The sequence below is a fragment of the Lagenorhynchus albirostris genome, chromosome 11 (assembly GCF_949774975.1).
Source record: "Lagenorhynchus albirostris chromosome 11, mLagAlb1.1, whole genome shotgun sequence".
In the NCBI taxonomy this organism is placed as follows: Eukaryota; Metazoa; Chordata; class Mammalia; order Artiodactyla; family Delphinidae; genus Lagenorhynchus; species Lagenorhynchus albirostris.
In genome coordinates, this window is record NC_083105.1 from 82,967,263 (window position 1) to 82,986,176 (window position 18,914).

The window sequence follows — 18,914 nt, forward strand, 5'->3', positions numbered from 1 at the left end:
TTGATTTGGATTTCAGAAAGTGGAAGGGAAAGGTTTTTCCAACCTCTCAAATTTTACTTCTGCCCAAAGTGTTGTGCTCCTTCTTATGTTATTTAAAATCATTCCATAAGGCAGTTTCTTTCATATACATGGAAAAAAATCTATGATGTTGCAAAGAGCATGCTGTCTTCCCAAAGTTAGGTTTGGACATATAAAAACAAATATGATACCATTGCCAAAGAACCTCAGTATAAATTTCTGTATTCTGTATTTAAATTTCTGTACTTAAATTTCTGTATTTAAATGTATTTTTAATTTGAATACTCTACATCAGCGGTCCCCAACCTTTTTGGCACCAGGGACCGGTTTTGTGGAAGACATTTTTTCCACGGACCGGGGTTGGGGGGAATGGTTCAGGCGGTAATGGGAGTGATGGGGAGCGATGGGGAGCGGCAGATGAAGCTTCCCTCGCTGGCCTGCCGCTCACCTCCTGCTGTGCCACCCGGTTCCTAACAGTCCGCAGACTGGTACCAGTCCACAGCCTGGGGATTGGGGACCCCTGCTCTGCATGGTACCAAGGATAAAAAACACTCCAAAACGTTTACTGAATAATTACCATACATAGGACTTGGAAGATACATCCAAGTATTATATTTATTTTAATCTAGGTAGAGAAGTATATTTATATTTTTTATGAATGTAGAGTAAATTAAATACAAAAATAATCTTTAATGGCCTACTTGTTTAAAATAATATTCAGTAGAGAAAGTCCAGGATAAAAAAATCGAGGACAAATCTCTGGATGTTTTCTGAAAATATATTTTTCTATTTCATTTATAGTATAATAATAAAAACATTGCATTATTACTTTTAATATGGAAAATATAATGAGTAATATTTCAAGAGTCATTGTACTAAGGGCTTCATATTCATTATGAATTATTTAATTCCTTGAAGAGTTCTATGAGGTGGGAATTCCTTTATTCCAGTTTTTGAGAAGAAACAACCAAGGCCTCCAGTTGCATGGCCTAGGTCAGATAATAGCAGTGGGAAAACTAGCATTTAAATTCACGTCTGTCTTGATTTTAGAGCTGCGGCTCTTAATCACTCTTCCTCTCTTTTCCTGGAACTGCAAAGAATACAGGGTTTGTCTCTATGGTGTTTACATGCAGATTTGTAAGCAGTGCTGAAAAATTACAAAATGAGAAATCATAAAAGAAAACCACAGACTTTGTGAATAATAGGTTTTGTCAATGACATGCTGTTTTTGTGAGTTTCAGAACAAATAAGACAGTAAAATCGAATCTTTTCCTCCCTTTAGCTTTGTAATAAAATCGTATTTCTGGTGAGTTTTGTCGGAAATCGTGGCACGTTCACCCGAGGGTACCGAGCGGTCATCCTGGATATGGCCTTTCTCTACCATGTAGCGTATGTCCTGGTTTGCATGCTGGGCCTCTTTGTTCACGAATTCTTCTATAGCTTCCTGGTGAGTACATCTCTATGTGGATAGTCACTGCTGAAAAAAATACATAATGCTGCTGCTTCTTATGCTTCTTCCTTTGATTTTTTTTTTTTAAGCAGAGTCTGGCATTTAGGACAAATTATGTTATTTTTAGACTTGCCTAGGAAAATCATGCATTATTATTATTTTTAGTCTTTATCTCTGAGAAACGACATAGGTGGTACAATTCTTTATTTTATCTCTGAGACCCACCTCTTGACCCAGGCTTTGTATAGCAGGCTGCTTTGGGTTTCAGCCGAGTCATATTTCCCTTAGAGATTCTTCAACAAGAAAAGGGATACACTTTCTTGGTACTGAATTCATTGCATTTATTTATAACAGCAAATATTTTGTGTATCTAGAATGGCATATAAATAAAATGAAGGGGAAAGCCAACTTAGCAAAAAGATGATGAGTTGTTTTAAGGGCAGTCTTATAGTTTTAGATTTAATATGTTGTTGTTGTTAAGCTGATTTACATATATCTATTCATTAAGTGGATTTTCAGATTTCTTCTAAAGCCGCATTTTGGTTTTGGTTTTGTTTTTTTGCTGGTTATCAGTTTTCCTTCCTACATATATGTTCTGTAGCTATAAACCAGGAGAGGAGTCAATACAAGTATATGGTAATGTTTTGAAACTTAGAGCATTACCAGGTTAGCATCATGATGCCAGAGGAACAATTTATTCATATCTTCAGCTCACAATTGCTGTGCAGAGGAGAACACTACCCAATAAAATAATCCCTGAAAACAAGCTGAAGATCTAAAAACATTATGCTGACCTGGTTTTCTTGGGTCATGAGGGGCAAATTCATTGCCTTCTGCTTCCCTGTGACCTAGCTCACCCATGTAGGAAGATTAAGTAAGAAACTAATTTTCTGTTTACCCTAAAACACTTGAAAGAGCCACAGTGAAGAGCGGATTTGTCCCTTATCAACATAAGGATACAAAATTATCTTCCAGGCAGCTAAGTTAGATTAGTATTCAGCCAGTTAAGTTAGATTAGTGTTCGGCCATCAAAAGTAGACTTTTTTTTCTGATCCAAGGATCCTAATGAATTCCTTCTTTGCTCTAATTCACCACAAAAATTGCATTTTTTAAAATCTGCCTGTGATAGGTAAAGGTCTATTATACCCAGCTCTTTTTCCTGACTGTAATAAATATGTAATATTTATTATAATGTTTTTGTGCTTCAACCTCCTTGTCTATAAAATGGATAGGGGTAATATGAGAGCCTAGTAATATCAAGACCCATTAAAGAAATAATATGAAAAACATGTGAAATGATACATGTAAAATCTTTGTTATTTAAGGAAAGGTTTTTGAAAAAGTAAAGGTGTATTTGAATTATTGTATGAGTTATTAATAGTAATGTTACTTTTAATTTATGTTAACCTTAATTTCCAGTTGCATTTTTCTCTCATCTTTTTCAAATCATACAACACTTATGCTAATTTGTTTTCATTGGGTTGGTTATAAAAAGGATATATTCCATTTTCATGTTTAGAGGACTAGAAGAAAATTTTAATGGACATAATGTCAAAATGGTATTTAAATGTATTTTTAAAATATTTTTATGTTTTAAAAAATATATGAATTTGCATTCCCAGTTGTGTCCACAAATGCCAATCCTTTAACCGGTAATAGAAACCACACTCTAGATTTTTCCTTTGAGAAATAAATGGAAGGAACCGTTCACCTGTCCAACATCAATACCTTTGCATTCTCAAGATTCTGATTCCATGGGTATGGAATAGGGCCCAGGAATATGCATTTTCATCAAGTATCCTATGGGCTTCTGAAAACTATAAACTTTCATAAACTATCCAGAAATGATCTGGAACCATTTCCAGACCTTTTCTTTAAGCCACTGTTCAGCTGAGGGAAAATCTCCTTTCTGTCAACTAAATGCTTAAATAAGTTAAATAAGCCAGGTCAGTAATGTGGAAGCTGAACTTGCATTACTTAATTTGTCTTTAGGGAAGAATAAGGAATTTGCTTCTAAAGGTTGTATCTCCCTCCAGGAGATAAACAGATAGCAAAATAGTTAAACATATGTTTTTGTGTTTGACCATCAAAAAACATCAGTGTCCTAAGGTGAGCAAACAAGTTAATATATTTACAGCAATTATTTGCAAGACTATAGTTAAATTGGAAAGTAACTGTATAAGCCTCAAAACTCTGAAAAACAGAGTACAAGGCCCTGGTGTTTCTGAAGGGATGAGCGACACTGGTATTAATCATTTCAACCAGCTCAGAGATTTTAATCACTCCCCATAGATAGCAGAAAACAAACCCCAATTATTCTAATATCAAAAATACTATTCATTTCTAAACTGATACTTATGCCTTCATTAAAGTAAATGTTAATATTGCTTTTAACCAGCTTTTAATAATGAAACATGTAGTTGCGAATGTATAATTTCAACTTTAAATATAGCAATAAGTAAAATTGTTCTTAAAGTTGACTGCAGATAGCAAACACATACCTAGATTCTTGACCAGTGCATATGGATTGTCAACTACTAAACACAAAATGGAGAATAACCCATTATCCATAGAGGAAGTGAATTAACACTTGTGAATTATATTTCTGTTTATACTTCTGTTCCCAAAAGCATATACTAAAGTAATAGGTTTTGCCCTCAATCTACCTGTTTAGTAAGAAAGATGTTTGCATTTCTCAAATATTTTTAAATTTCATACCTTTTCTATTTTAGTGGGCTCATAAAATTGAATTCATGTCATTTCACCTCTAATCCCTTGATTAAACAATCCGTTGAATGAATCCTTCAATTATTCATCACTTAGTTCCCTAATTCAGCATTCTCATGTTAGCCATTTTACATATTCTAGAAGCAACTACAGAATATCGGAAAGGCTAAAAATAGGGAATAAGTAGCTAAGTTGGTTATGTATCGTATTACAATTTTTCTAAATTCAAATTTGAAGCTGTGCTATTACCATGTCTTAAAAAATTCGTACTACATTGGTTATGAAACCAACAGATGCACATTATATATTGTGTTAGAGTTATCTTTATTGAAAAACAGTTTATTAACACATTCAAACTGGAGAAGAAATACATATTTTGGTTCATTTTTAAGTTGTTATTTATACTGTTATTCTCTCACAGGTAAATTAAAATGGCCTGCATTTGTATTTGTGATTACCTTTGTATTTATTCACCCTTTGCTTCATTGCCTTTTTTTCCTTGTTTTTGTTCTCTTTGGTTTTGTAGCTTTTTGATTTAGTATATAGAGAAGAGACTCTGCTCAATGTCATAAAAAGTGTCACACGGAATGGCCGCTCCATTATTCTAACTGCAGTCCTCGCCCTCATCCTTGTCTACCTGTTTTCCATTATTGGATTCCTTTTTCTGAAGGATGACTTCACTATGGAGGTGGATAGGCTGAAAAACAGAACTCCCCTTACAGGTATTGCTGTTACCACTAAATGAGCTTGCTCTGATGGCGGCTCTGACTGGTACATCTCTTGCTAAGAGGATCACAGATGAATGATGATGGAGGCAATGTTTTCTTCCATTCCTTTGAAAACATTTTCTTGTTCACTAAGAGCTCATGAGTGTGAAATACCCCTATGCTGTATGTTAGCTGACAGTGTGCATAGGAAAATCTTCATACAAGAAACGTCACCTGAGCTCAGTCTCAGTACAGAAGTTTCAACAGTGTTGACTGTACTCCCGGAGACAGTTGACAATTTCAGTGCAGGGTAATAATAGCTTTGGGATTCTTTCTCTTGGGGGATGTCTCCCCCAAGAACATACATAGTATCATATGTATCCCATCATATGTATCCCATCATCCCATCACATAGTATCCCATCATTCACAACCATTATTTCATACATGTTTGCTCACAGTACATTATATTATACTTGAATAGTTGAAAAGCATAAATGCTTTGATTTGGAAACCATCAGATAGTCAGAAAATATGCTATAGAAAAATGCTCAAAATATTGTCATTAAGGGGCTCTGTCCGTGAATATGTGACTGTCAGAATTTCTGTATGATATTTATTTTTATTGTCTGACTGGTTAGACATCACCCATTTATACTCACTGTGATTCTTGTGGTATGAGGGGTGATTATTTCCATCTCACTTTGGACTTTTTATTTATTATGCTCCCTAATGGTTTCTTCTTTCCCCCTTTCCTACATTTTGTTGTTTTGGTTAAATTTTGTTCCTAAGTCTCTTTCCTCCTCTCCTGTTTTGCTGCATGGACATCGCAGTTCTGCACTTTGCTGATAGTTTCTCTGGGTGATTCCACTGCCTATGGGTTGCAGAGAAGGGAAACCACAAAACGACTCTCTCTTTCTTCAAACCATCAAATTTAAAAGTAGGATTTAATTAGTGGTGCTTTTAGAATATGGGATAATTAAGTGGCATTTAGATCTATTATTTAGTCTAAGTAATCAAGGCACGGAATAGAAACATCATATACATAGATGGAAAGTTATTAAACTTGAGACTGAATTTCAGACCTAGGTAGTAGTCTTTATTCACAGACACATGGTATATTTTCTGTTATGGCCTTTCTTTTTCTCCCTTAAATGTTACTTTGTCTAGAGTTTTATAGGTGTAAATATTTGGAGGAAAAACTCATGTGTATAAATACCCCCAAAACTCCACTTGTACTAAACTATCTGTGAATCATAAACTATCTGTTCTCAAAATTCTTTGTCTTAATTATTTACTAGGCATGGTCACATTGAGTTATTCAGTACAGAGTGAGTCTGACACTGAAGCGTCACAATTTCTGAATTCAAACGTGTACAGTTGTTATTGTTTCATGAATCTTGTAGTAAGTAATTTTAATTGTGTTGTTTAAAAAGTAAATTAGTGTCCAGAGGAATGGATAAAGAAGATGTGGTACATACATACAATAGAATATTACTCATCCCTAAAAAGGAACGAAATGGGGTCATTTGTAGAGATATAGATGGACCTAGAGACTGTCATACAGAGTGAAGTAGGTCAGAAAGAGAAAAACAAATATTGTATATTAACGCATATATGTGGAATCTGAAAAAATTGGTGCAGGTAATCTTATTTACAAGGCAGAAATAGAGACACAGATGTCGAGAACAAACGTATGGGTACCAAGGGGGACGGGGGTGGGGGATGAATTGGGAGATTGGGATTGACATATATATACTATTGATACTATGTATAAAACAGATAACTAATGAGAACCTACTGTATAGCACAGGGAACTCTACCCCGTGCTCTGTGGTGACCTAAATGAGAAGGAAATCCAAAAAAGAGGGGATACATGTGTACATATAGCTGATTCACTTTGCTGTACAGTATAAACTAACACAGTATTGTAAAGCAACTATACTCCAATAAAAAAAAAGTAAGTTAGCGTCATTATATTATGAATATATTTTCTTTAGAAATATAAAAAAGTCTTCTTTCCTGTCTTCTACAAAATAGGAAGCACGAAAACTAAAATGTCAAGATCTTCACTAAAAATATTTATACATATTTATATAAAAAGTTGTTAAACAAGAGAAAGCATTTGTAAATAGTATAAAAATATGGCATACAAGAACAGCTAACAAAGTTAAACTCTTAATTCTTCATAGACTGAGAGTTTTTGTTTCATAGAGAGTGTATGTGGTACCATGCCCTGGAAGAAGCACTCATATTTTCATAACATTTTAAATTTAATTCCTAATACTATATATTATGTCTGTGGATATGTAGCATAAAGTTTATTCTTTCAATTATTGAAAACTATTTTCTCCCAAAGTTGAGTGAAATTATCAAACATAGCACATCTAGGGAGCAAGTGAAATTGGGTACACAGTTCTTCAGTGAATGTGAAGAAATCAGTGAACAAAGAGAGAAGGTTGAGGTTCTAGAGCTGAATGGCAGGTGCACCGCAGATGGATATGAGAGCAGAGGACCAATAATTTGCAAATGGCCTTGGGAGTTTAGGACAATGCATATCCCACCTCTGACACCAGTGGAATCTGACTCTGTAGATGCAGGAGCCTGCACTTGACGGTGTTCAGGGGAATCCATGTCTTAGACAAGCCCAAGGAGTTGGCGGGAACGTAGTGTTGACAAGCGGAGGTTCCAGTGTCTCTCCCACTGCCCCCTATTCCCCATCCTCAGGGCTACCCTCCTGTTTCTACCCTCATTTCCTCTCCCCAGAAAATGGCAGAAACTTCCCAGGTGCTTCCCCCCGCTCAGCCTCTCTTCTGCTTGTGCAAGTCATTCATTCCTACCACGGTTCTGATTCTGTGTCTTATGGGTTTGAAAACTTTGCTGGGCCCTGGGCTGGCTGTGGGATGCTTGGTTTAAAATCATTAGCCTAGAAGCTCTGCCTTGTCTGTGCCTTTGCTGGCCTCTGTACCTTTTGTCATAGGATTGTACCTGGAATTGCCCCCTTTACCCTCTACCTCATCTTCCTGTGTGTAAATCCTGTCTCCTCTAGATGGATCCTTCTCCAAAAACCTTTGTTTTTTCCTTTCTAGAATTCACCTGTCCCTCTCTGAACGCACTACCTCACTTTACGTGTACCCCACTCCGTCCATTCAACTATAATTATGTCTGTACCTCTCTGTATTCCCTAATTGATTGTGGGTTCTCCAAGGCCCTGACTCCGAGTCCTCAGAGCTTAGCACGAAGTCAGTAAATATTAATTAAGGGAATGGCTCCTGGGGAACACTCAGGAACCCCACCTCTCTGACCACTTGATGCTCACTCCACCCCGTGATATACCCGTCCTTTCTGCCATGCTGCCCCAGTCAGGGTGCGGGGAGGTAAAGTTTGCGGCTTCCCTTCCTCATGGACCCGAGCTCTCTCAGCTCTAGGGCTTGTGTTGGTGGCAACTCCAGGTCTGGTCTCTCTCCTCATCACACGTCCAAACCCCAGCCACCATTCCCCACTTCTGCCTTCGCCTCATCAAACAATCAGGCTAACCTCGGTGGGTGCTGCCCTGAAATGCACGTGAATATTTCCTCAGTATATGAAAATGAACTTAATCCTCTCCCTCCACCTTCTGGACTTTCCTTGGTGGCTCCATGTGAAAAACAGGTTTGAGAGGAACGAACCTCTTCATGTTGTATTTGTTACTAGCAACAAAATTTGTTATATGAAACTTGTTTACACAGGTAAGAAGGTTACTATTTACTTTTCTGTTGGGGCCAGGGAGATAGGGGGTAAAGATGGATCCTTGGGGACTAAGGAAGAAAAGATTCTGAACAGGGATCTGGAAGAAGATTCTTGCTTCCCTGAGATGTTTGCTGGCCTGTTCCCAGGAACCCACAGTTTACCGTTAAGAGATGCCACCTCCTGCTTGCTCTAGCTCAGCCATGGGCACCAGTGGCTGAGAGCTCAGGGTTACCAGCTACGCTGGGGGAACATGTTTCTGGCATTTCCAAGCCAGAGCCCTGAATGTATTTGGCCATGGGAACATTGTTACACATGGTGGTTAGGGCCTGCAGTATTATTAGTCGTTTATCTCAGCCACTTTAGAAAGATAAAAAAGGCTTTTAGTGGGTTGGCCCATGAACCTATTCTCTATTTATAAAATTGATTCAGGAGGCAAGACTGTTTTCGGAATGCTACACTAACTTAACTAAACACTTTAGGAACACAGCTAATTTGGAGTAATAGCACCTTTTGTTTATGTGCCTTTGTAATGTGTCTGCTCATTTCTTGTCACTTGCATATTTGTCTCTATACTGTGTCTCCATTGTGTGTTCTCAGGTAGCAATGCAGTTTCTGCTATGACTTTAACTTCAATCCTGGGAACATGTGAAAAGGACAACTGCTCACCCACAATACCGGCTTCAAATACAGGTCTGTAAAAAGGGCTCCAGGACAGCATGAACTCGATACTTCTGAAGTTACGTTTATTTGATTAAAGTTATTATAGGTTAGAGAGTTGCTCTAAAAATTTCATGGTGAGTTGAAATAGAAGAATGGAGGGTAAAAGAACCTAAAAGTTTCAAACTAGAGAAGGGATTCTCATATCCGTCATTTTGTATCCTCACCCTGTTCCTTGTGTTATTTGTAATCATGAGAATTTATCAAATTTACCCTGTGGTACATGCTGCTAAAAATTCTGTCACCATATTGCAAAACCATACCGCACTAAGCAAGACCCTTTCCACTGTATAGCCTTTAACTAAGAATATATTGCCTTTAACAGAAGAATCCATCCTTTAACAAAGAATGGAAAAGCATGGGTTTAGAACTCAAAAAGCTTGGTTATAATCCCTGACCTGCCACTTTCTAGGCCTATGTCTTGCATATGTTATGCAAATTTCCTGGACCTTGTTCAGATGGCTTGTCCTGAAAGAGGAAGGAAGGAAGGAAGGGAGGGAGGGAGGGAGAGAGGGAGATCTATCTCGGTACATAGGTACGTAGGTAGATAGAGAGATAGATAGATAGATAGATAGATAGATAGGGCATATGATACTTTCCCTGCCTCCAAAGGAACAAATGGAACCATGCATATAAAAAGAAATTTTTAAACTCTAATCTGTTCTCGAAGGATGTGGCAGGAATTTGGAAACTATGGCATGTGTGAAATTTAATGAACTGTAGAAGGAATTAGTGATCTGTTTCCAGAAGCAACAAAGATTTAGGGAGCATTTAGATATTTCAAGAGTTCTGTATATAAAAAAGGAATAGATTTAGTCTCTGTTATGTCTACAGAGGGCAAGATCAGACTCAGAGAAAATGAGGGAAGCAAGAGTTAATCACAGCGTAAGGATGGATTTCCCCACTTCTATCTGGAAGCACATTGTTTGGTCATAATGATAGAGCCTTTTTCCCCAAGTTGCCTTTTGCCTTAAGATGCTGGACTGTTGCTTGAAGTCCAACAAAAATGGACAGTCTCTTCTACTGACTAAATGCTCTATGACTTAAAGGGAGAATTAAACACATGCATATGGTCCATTTCCGCGTCCCAGCAGCTCAGGCACTGTGAACAGCTGCCACTCAGACTTCTTTCCCCCCTGACCTCCTGGGTACCCAGTTCAGGCCTATAAACCACAAACCAGCTCCTTCTCTACTTGTGTAGCTTTGCTGTGCTCTGAAGTTTCTAAAATCCCGTTACATGCATCCCCTGGCTTATATACCTCCAATTTTTTCAGCTTCCTCACATATTACAGCGATGACTCTTCATGTAACACTCCGAGGCAAGAAGCTGAGTAGTGTGACCATGTTTAGGATGGTGCAGTTCGCAGTCACACCACACGCTTGACCCACATTTGACTGACTCTTGGCTAAAATGCTGTTCTTCCCTGGTTCAGCTGTCAAGCCATAAATGCCTCTTCTGTGCTCACATAATTGGGAGTTTGGGATTTCAAGCATAAAACCATGCACTTACGTCTATATCTTTCTGCCAGCCCATAATCCCAGGTTGTCCCAGTTTGTCCTGTGAATAGAGGAGGGACTTCTTGACAGATGATCTCTAGGTTTCAGGTCCCTTCCAGTGCTCACGTGCCATGAGGCTCATGGTATCTTTATGGATCCTGATTCTATTAAGCAGAATATTCATTCTCTCTCACGTCATCCTCAAGTTTGATAAGCTCTAGAACACGGGTTGGCAAACCTGGGCCGTGGGGAAATATGAATTGTCACCTGTTTCTGTACACCCCTCGGGCTAAGAATGGTTGCAGCTTTTTTTTAAGTTTTTTTTTTTTCTTTAATGAAAAAGGTGCAATGGAGACTGTATGTGACCCACAACGCCTAAAATATTTACCATCCGGCTCTTAACAGAAAAAAAAATTCTGCCAACCTCAAAAGATTTTCATTAAAGGTGCTAGAAGTGCTGCACGGGGACAGTGCTAAGGACAGAGTCCTCTGGTGTGTGGCCGCCAGAAACGTGCTTTCAGATTAACAGTCATGTTTTGTGCATTATTCACCCACAAAGAAATCTGCCTTAAATAAACGACCACTTATCCCATGTTCCTCCTTCTTTTAAAAAATATCTCATGAGGCTCCTTCTCAAAGCCTCCTTGCCAAAGCCCAGATACGTAATGTTTGCCAATATTCCCAATGTGAAGTTCGTCTGAACCCATACTGGCTTCTCTTGATTCTGACTCCTTCCCACACTAATCCCTTCAATGACGTATCTTATCTGGGGGAGCAGATCAATCTCATTTGTCAGCGGTTTGCAGAATTTGTCATAATCTCAACTTCAGATCTGCAGACGTTTTACTCTTCCCATTTTCCACAATTCAAAAAATCACAGAGAGCTATTTCAAAAACTCAGACATAGTTTAAGTAGCTGGCTAGATTTAAATAGCTCTTAGGATCTGTTGGCCACCTTGAGCATCAATTTATTGTTATAAATACTTATCTCTTTTTTAATTCAACATTCTTTCTCTGTGACAGAGTATGAAAAAGAGTATGTTAAAAAATTTACTTTCTTGTTAGCATGAGCATTTTAACAACATGGTCCCAAGTAGAGTAACCCTATTTCTGCCTTGCTCTTCTAAAAATTATTTACTTTTTTAAAAAAACAAATACACTGGGTTTCCCTGGTGGTGCAGTGGTTGAGAGTCCGCCTGCCAATGCAGGGGACACGGGTTCGTGCCCCGGTCCGGGAAGATTCCACATGCTGCGGAGCGGCTGGGCTCGTGAGCCATGGCCGCTGAGCCTGCGCGTCCGCAACAGGAGAGGCCACAACAGTGAGAGGCCCGCGTACCACCAAAAAAAACCAAAACAAACAAACAAACAAAAAAAACCACTGTAACAGTGGTTTGATTTTAAGAGCAAAATATTGGTTTGCCAGTGAACCAAAAACAAAGCTAGTGTTCCTCCTGCCGGAGTCTATAAAGGCGGCTGACCCAGGGGCCCAGCACAGCAGCTGAGCCAGCAGTGCTCATCCAGCCCTAAGGTACAGTGAGGGAGCCGCTGAAGCCCCCCCTCCGAGAATGAGATCCTCTCTGTCATACACGTATGGACGCATCCCAGGATGTTGCCGCCCAACCCTGTGCAAGTCTGCAAAGCTTAGGCTTTATACAATTTCCCAGGCATTGTTGTAGATGCTCAACCAGGTATTCTAGTGTCATTGTTTCGTACAGTCTTACTCATGGTGACATTTTGATCTTAACATTCAACAGAATGAAGTGAGTGTTTTTGTAAAATAGGAATTTAGTTAAGTCAGATCAGTACAGATCCTCAATGATGATGACGATGATGATATTAATAATTATAAAAACTCTGTGTATTCATTCATTCATACAGCAATATTTGTTGAGCCTCTACTGTGGGCCAGCCACCATATTCAAGACAGTGTTGAATAAAGAAATAATCCTGGACATTATGAAACTATAAAATAGTGAGGGAAGCATAAAAAGTTACAAAATACATTACTGCAAATGGTGCTATGATAGGTAATCACGGGAGAGCCTAGCTGTAGATAAACAGAGAGGCCCTTCTGGGGAGGGATTATTTAAACTGAGACTTGGAGGGTGAAAGGCCAAGAGAAAGAAGGAGCCGTTCTGAGCCCAGGGAACAGCATGAGTGAAGGCCCTGAAGCATGTCCAAGGATAGGTAGATTCTGCTAACTATCCTCACATTATAGGTAAAAACACTGAAGGACAGAGACATTACGTTCACAGCTAGTACATCTAGATCTCTGATTCCAAGGCCTGTGCTCCAACCTTCTAAATTTTATTGCCTCCTAATTAAAGGATTAATCTCTATAAATTATTTCTTTCCTAACCAAAATCTAGAGATGGTTAAAATTCTGCCTAATATTGCCTTCCTCATAGAATGCTTGGATAGACGTTCGTTATGCGTATTGTCTTCTGAAGGCAATTTCTTAAAAAAAAGTAAATCTTCTCTATTATGTATTTATCAACTGGAGTTGACTCTCTCCTCTCTTCCCCAGACATTTGACAATGTCTGGAGACATTTTTGGTTGTCATAATTCTGGGAGGAGTTTTACTAGCATCTAGCAAACGAGTAGGGGCCAGGGATGCTGCTAAACATCTCACAGTGCAGAGGACAACTCCCCCCCAACCAAGAATTATTCAGCCCCAAAGGTCTATAGTGTTGAGGCTGAGAAAGTCTGTTCTGTCACAGAGTCTGTTTGGATATTGGTTTATACCTCCGAATGCAAACGCATTAAAGACTTCCCATAATACTGCTATCACCCGTCATTTTCACCTAATACATTACACAAAGAACAGAACTTCCCTTTTCCCTGTGGACAAAAGGGGACAATTCTTCCAGGTGTATTGCCCCAGGGGCAAAGTCTGCATTTTTTTTTTTTTTTTTAGGCTGACCTGAACTGGGAGCTGTGGGTATGATTTTGCAGGGAAAGCTCCCAGAGTAAGGAGGAAAGAATCCTGGAGGGATTTCAGCACTGGAGGTGTGACAGGGACGCTGGTGGGATCCAGAGATGGTGGCAGTAGCTTTCCACAATGGGGGATCATTTGTAAATCAGTATTAAAAGCTACAGGAAAGCCTGTATTAATCTGCTCTTTCTTCTGTGACCTTCTTACATTTGACATGGTAAGTGATAAAATCCATTTGATTGAAAACTCTGCAGATCTGACCTTGTAACCCCGCCACCTTTAAATCTTGGCCACGTGTGTCTAACTGCAAAAGTAGAACGAAGGCCAGAACCTGGTGTTTGTGGGGCAGCGTGTGTCGCTTAGATGTAAAAATAACTTTGCTGTGTCTAAGACCAGGATGAAATTTTTTTTAATTTACTTATTTTATTTACATTTTATTTTTTGGCTGCGTTGGGTCTTCGTTGCTGCGTGCGGGTGAGCGGGGGCTACTCTTTATTGTGGTGCGTGGGCTTCTCATTGCGGTGGCTTCTCTTGTTGCCGAGCACGGGCTCTAGGCTCACGGGCTTCAGTAGTTGTGGCACGCAGGCTCAGTAGTTGTGGCTCTTGGACTCTAGAGCACAGGCTCCATAGTTGTGGCACACGGGCTTAGTTGCTCCATGGCATGTGGGATCTTCCCGGACCAGGGCTCGAACCCGTGTCCCCTGCATTGGCAGGCGGATTCTTAACCACTGCGCCACCAGGGAAGCCCCAGGATGAAAGTTGAATTTGCAAGCCCTAGCGTGCATTTGTGAAGGCCTTGGTTTGTTACCGAGTGGACAGCAGGTCCGCATTACAGAAGGCCCAGACACACGCAGTAGCATGATAACAAGCCTCGGGGAGCGGAAAGCTGAGCAGCCAGCTGCTGCGGAGGCTCCATAGGTGCGGGTAGTCATCCTCCCAGAGGCAGCGAATTCTCATGGCAACTGGCAACTGACTGCAGTTGAATAAAAAAACAGAAATCTTTTATTTCATTTGCTGCAGACCTCCCTGACTTCCTAGACAAAAATGTTCTCCTAAAAAAAAACCCAAAACTGATTTGCTAGAAAAGTAAGGATTTTTTGAGGCAAAAAAATTATTTGCAATTATTTTCCAAGTAAAAAATCATTTGAATGTACAGGAAAAAAGAGGTTTACAGATGTCCGACATTTATGAGTTATTCAAATTGAATATATTTTGGTATTTTACTTCAGTAAAAAAGATTGATGTATAGCAGAACCGGTCAGTCTTTATGTCACACTACCTTTGACTTCCTACTGGGTGCCCCGTGTTTTTAATTTTTTTTTCCTAAAGTTTTTTAAAATCAGCAATTCCATATTGAGGTGATTGTGATTAAAGGTTAAGGCCAAGAAACAAGAGGTTCTCAGTTGTACTCAGAATTTCAAATATGTCTCAATGACAATCTATTGCTTCCTTCTTAAAAAAGGAATTATTTAATTGTTAAAGCAGAAAAAAATGGCATTAATAAATACTTTTATTTATGCATGTCCAGAAAAATTTATAGACTAACACCTCAGATCGGGGGAAGTATTTCAGAGTCAATAGAATATATTTTTATTCCTTTCCTCATATGAGACACCCCTATTATGAATTAAGAAAAAATCCTTTCTAATACTCCTAAACTGAAAATGAGGATAATTTAACCTCATATTGTTTAAGTATAGAATTTGTTGGTTATATTAAAACTATAACTTTGCATGAGATTTGACAGCCATCTATCAATAATAATGCTAATTATGATACTTGGAATTTATTACACCCCTAAACATATGCCAAGCAATGTTCTAAGTTCTTTACATGAATATACTTAGTTCTTTTAAAATGTCTTCACATTAAAGTCTATTTCCACTAATTCTTCCTTTATGCATGTAAACAAGGACGTGTCCTCTCACTTCTTTTATAACCACCTCTGTTTTCATCCTTACCCGTTTGCCACCATTAGCTAGATCATTATTCTTGCACCTGAAATCTTTTCCTTGCCCTGTTCTCTTTCTTCTTATATACACTCTTGGGTCCTAACTGAACCTTCTTCTGCATTCTCTTATCCCCCCAAACTAATATCCTCTTAATCTCCTTCCTTTCAGTACTAAATTTTTCTATAAAACAATTGACCTACACTCTCTCCTTCAATTTCTGAATCAACCATCTTCTCTTAAACTACTTGCCATCTTCCTATAACATCTTCCTATGCTTTTCCTGATGACCTAATTGTTAAATCCAGTGACCTTTTCTTGTTTCTCATTGCCTTTGACCCTTCTGTAATTCTGATGTTTTTTGATACTCTCTTCATCTTTAAATAATTGTCTTCCTTAATTCTGGATCACAGTACTCTCCCAGCTCTTGTCCTCTCTAGCCTTTTAAAAGTCTTCTTGTCCGATAAACGTAAAAATCATCTGAGATTCTTTCCTTGTCTTCATCAAAGCCCCGGCATCCAGTTTTTCCATCCAGATGGTCTGTTTCTGTGGTTTAGTGAGACCATCCTTTCCCAGGTCACCGCTGGCTGGAAGCTTCAGTCTGATACTTCACGTTGCCGTCTCCTTCATACCGAGTCCCGTCAGCTCCCGATCTTTCATCCTTTCCATCCTCACAGCCATTACTCTGGTTGAGGCTCATAGCACATCATGCCTGAATTATTGCAACTGCCTCCTAAGTGGTCTTTCTACCTACAATTATTCTCTCCTCCTCAATTTACCTACTATATCACCACTAGGCTACTTGTCAGAAATCACTGCTTTGAATATGTCCTTCCCTACCCACAACTCAAGGTGTCCACGATGCTCCATTACCTGCCAACTAAAATCCAAACTCCCTAGAGCTTTTCAGAGAACTGCCAGTTTATCTCCAGCCATATCTTACACTCCTGTACATACTGGTATTATTGGCTCTTCATCATATAAGCAATTTTTTTAACTCCGGGGCTCTCTGCCCGTGCCATGTGAAATGCCTATCTACTGCTGTCTTAGTCCATTGAGGGACTCCCCCCTCATTATCCTTAGTATTAAAAGTTCTCTCTCTATTCTGATCTCTTTGCACCGCCCTTGTGGCTTTTATCGTGTGTTAATTTGTCTTGTTATTTGAGTTCATGTTTTATCTCATACTGCTTTGCCAACTAGATGCTAAATCACCTTTCTTCTGTTTAAAATTCTCCAGTGACTCCCCATAGCTTTCAGGATAAAGTTTAAACCCTTTAGCTCGGTGTATGACTCCCTCCATAATCTGGCCCTACCTACTTCTCTTCTTACAGCTCCCGCACTCATCTGCAGATCCCAGAGGCCCTGGCATCCCAATCCACCTGCCATTCCCCAGACACTCCAGATGTTTTTTCATGCCTGTTTGCCTTCGCTCATCCCATTTTATCTGCCTGGAATGTCTTCACTGATCCTACTGGCCAACCATGCCCTCTCAATATTCAGCCCAGGTGCCCCCTCCTTTAGGATGCTACCCCCGACACCCCAGCCCATGAGATGCTTATCCATCCTGCCTCCTTAGTACTCATGGTACTGCACTGCCTCTGTTCATCTGCTACCCACATTTCCTAGGGGACCATAAGTTTCCTGGGGGCTGCAGCACTTTCATCTTCCCACTTGTATTTCTAGCATCTAATGCAAGGGCTCCTGATATATTGACATGAAGCAGGTTTGGCTTGGGGAGAGCTGGTTATGTAGATAGGTCTCCACAAGGTGGCATTTATTTAGGTGAATTCATCGTGACTCAGGGCCTGGCTCTCAGCCTGAAGGCCTGGGAACTTGGCTTAACATATGATGAGTAGATCCGTCTCACAAAGGTAAAACCTTGTTAACCGAGCTCCTAGAGGCTACTGTGTAACTGGCATGCCCAAGCACTCGTTATGGAGTGAGTGGGCTGGACTATGGCTGACATTGACCCTGACCTGGGCACTCTCCCGCTGTTTACATGTCACACAGAGAGCCAATTCTCTTTATGTATTTGCAGCCAATCTATTTTATTTCACAATGGCTAATCGTGTGAATTGTGTGTGGATTTTACTAGCTCACCTCTTATTAAAGAGCAAACAACCTCACTTCTGAATTACTGGGGAGAGATGGGAGCACTTTCCTGTAGCTTCCATAAACTGATTAATCTGGTACTTAATCAGTCTTTAGTAAACATTGGTGTCATATGACCAGGTAGTTGCTGATGAAATAAACGAATGCAGATCCTGCCACTAGATAGAAGACTGATTGAACATCTGACCGTGGCCAAGTAGTATATAGACATACTGCACGTGACTGCATTGCTGGAAAACCGTATTTCTCTTCAAAAATTCCTTTAACTCTCGTACACATTTCTGACTATTTTCTTCTCATTCTTCCTAGCCAGCACCACCACCAGGTGTCGGGGACCTAACCAAGCACTGTGCAGACTGCGCTTTCTCACTGCCTTCTCTGCCCTTCTTGCCTCTTCTGCTGTTCTGACAGCTGGTACCACAAGCTTTACTTCTTCCTCATTTCTCCTGTCTCCAAAAGCGGTTTTATTTCTTCTACTTTCTAAGTCAGAATGTGCCTTGGTGCTCACCTCTACGGGAAGTGGTCCAGCACAGACCCTGCTGGTATCTTTGATGCTGCATTTGATGCTTACCCTTCTCTGACTTCCGCCCTCCTCTTGAGGAGTATGTTTTAGAAAGAAGCAGCTCTGAATAGAGGGAAAATGCTGGATCCCTCGTCCATGTGATGTTGAAGTCAGCTTACAAGAAGAAAATCAACCTTTTCATAACAAAGTACCAGACAGGCTATTTGTAGTGGGTCAGGTACACAAAATTATCAATAGAAGCGTTCTCTTTCTTTTTCCTTTGGTGGTGGTTGTTTTTACATTCACGCCGTGACATGCAGACTGGCTACACCATTCCAAAATTCAGTGCCACTATGGTTCTTTAATCTTGTAACAAGAAAAGTACATTTCTGCTTACTTAATTTAGGAAATCCTGATTCTAGTATCCAATTTGGTGCGAGTTTTTTATTATTTTAAATGACTGAGAGATTACTACCATGTTTGGTAACTTTATCTTTAAACAAAATAAGACTAGGAATTTTTCTGTCACATTATACTTTTTTATCTCTCTCCGTTTGTCCCTAAATATTTT

At 39.5% G+C, this 18,914-nt stretch overlaps 1 protein-coding gene across 1 annotated transcript in view; it reads left to right on the forward strand.

Moving 5' to 3' along the window:
• Window positions 1-18,914, forward strand: part of ITPR2 (inositol 1,4,5-trisphosphate receptor type 2) — a 527,197-nt gene that overhangs the window by 440,827 nt on the left and 67,456 nt on the right. Inside the window, exons 50-52 of the mRNA XM_060166697.1 lie at window positions 1,301-1,465; window positions 4,722-4,917; window positions 9,228-9,320. Of these exons, the coding sequence (XP_060022680.1) occupies window positions 1,301-1,465; window positions 4,722-4,917; window positions 9,228-9,320 (454 nt within the window). The remainder of the gene's footprint in view (window positions 1-1,300; window positions 1,466-4,721; window positions 4,918-9,227; window positions 9,321-18,914) is intronic.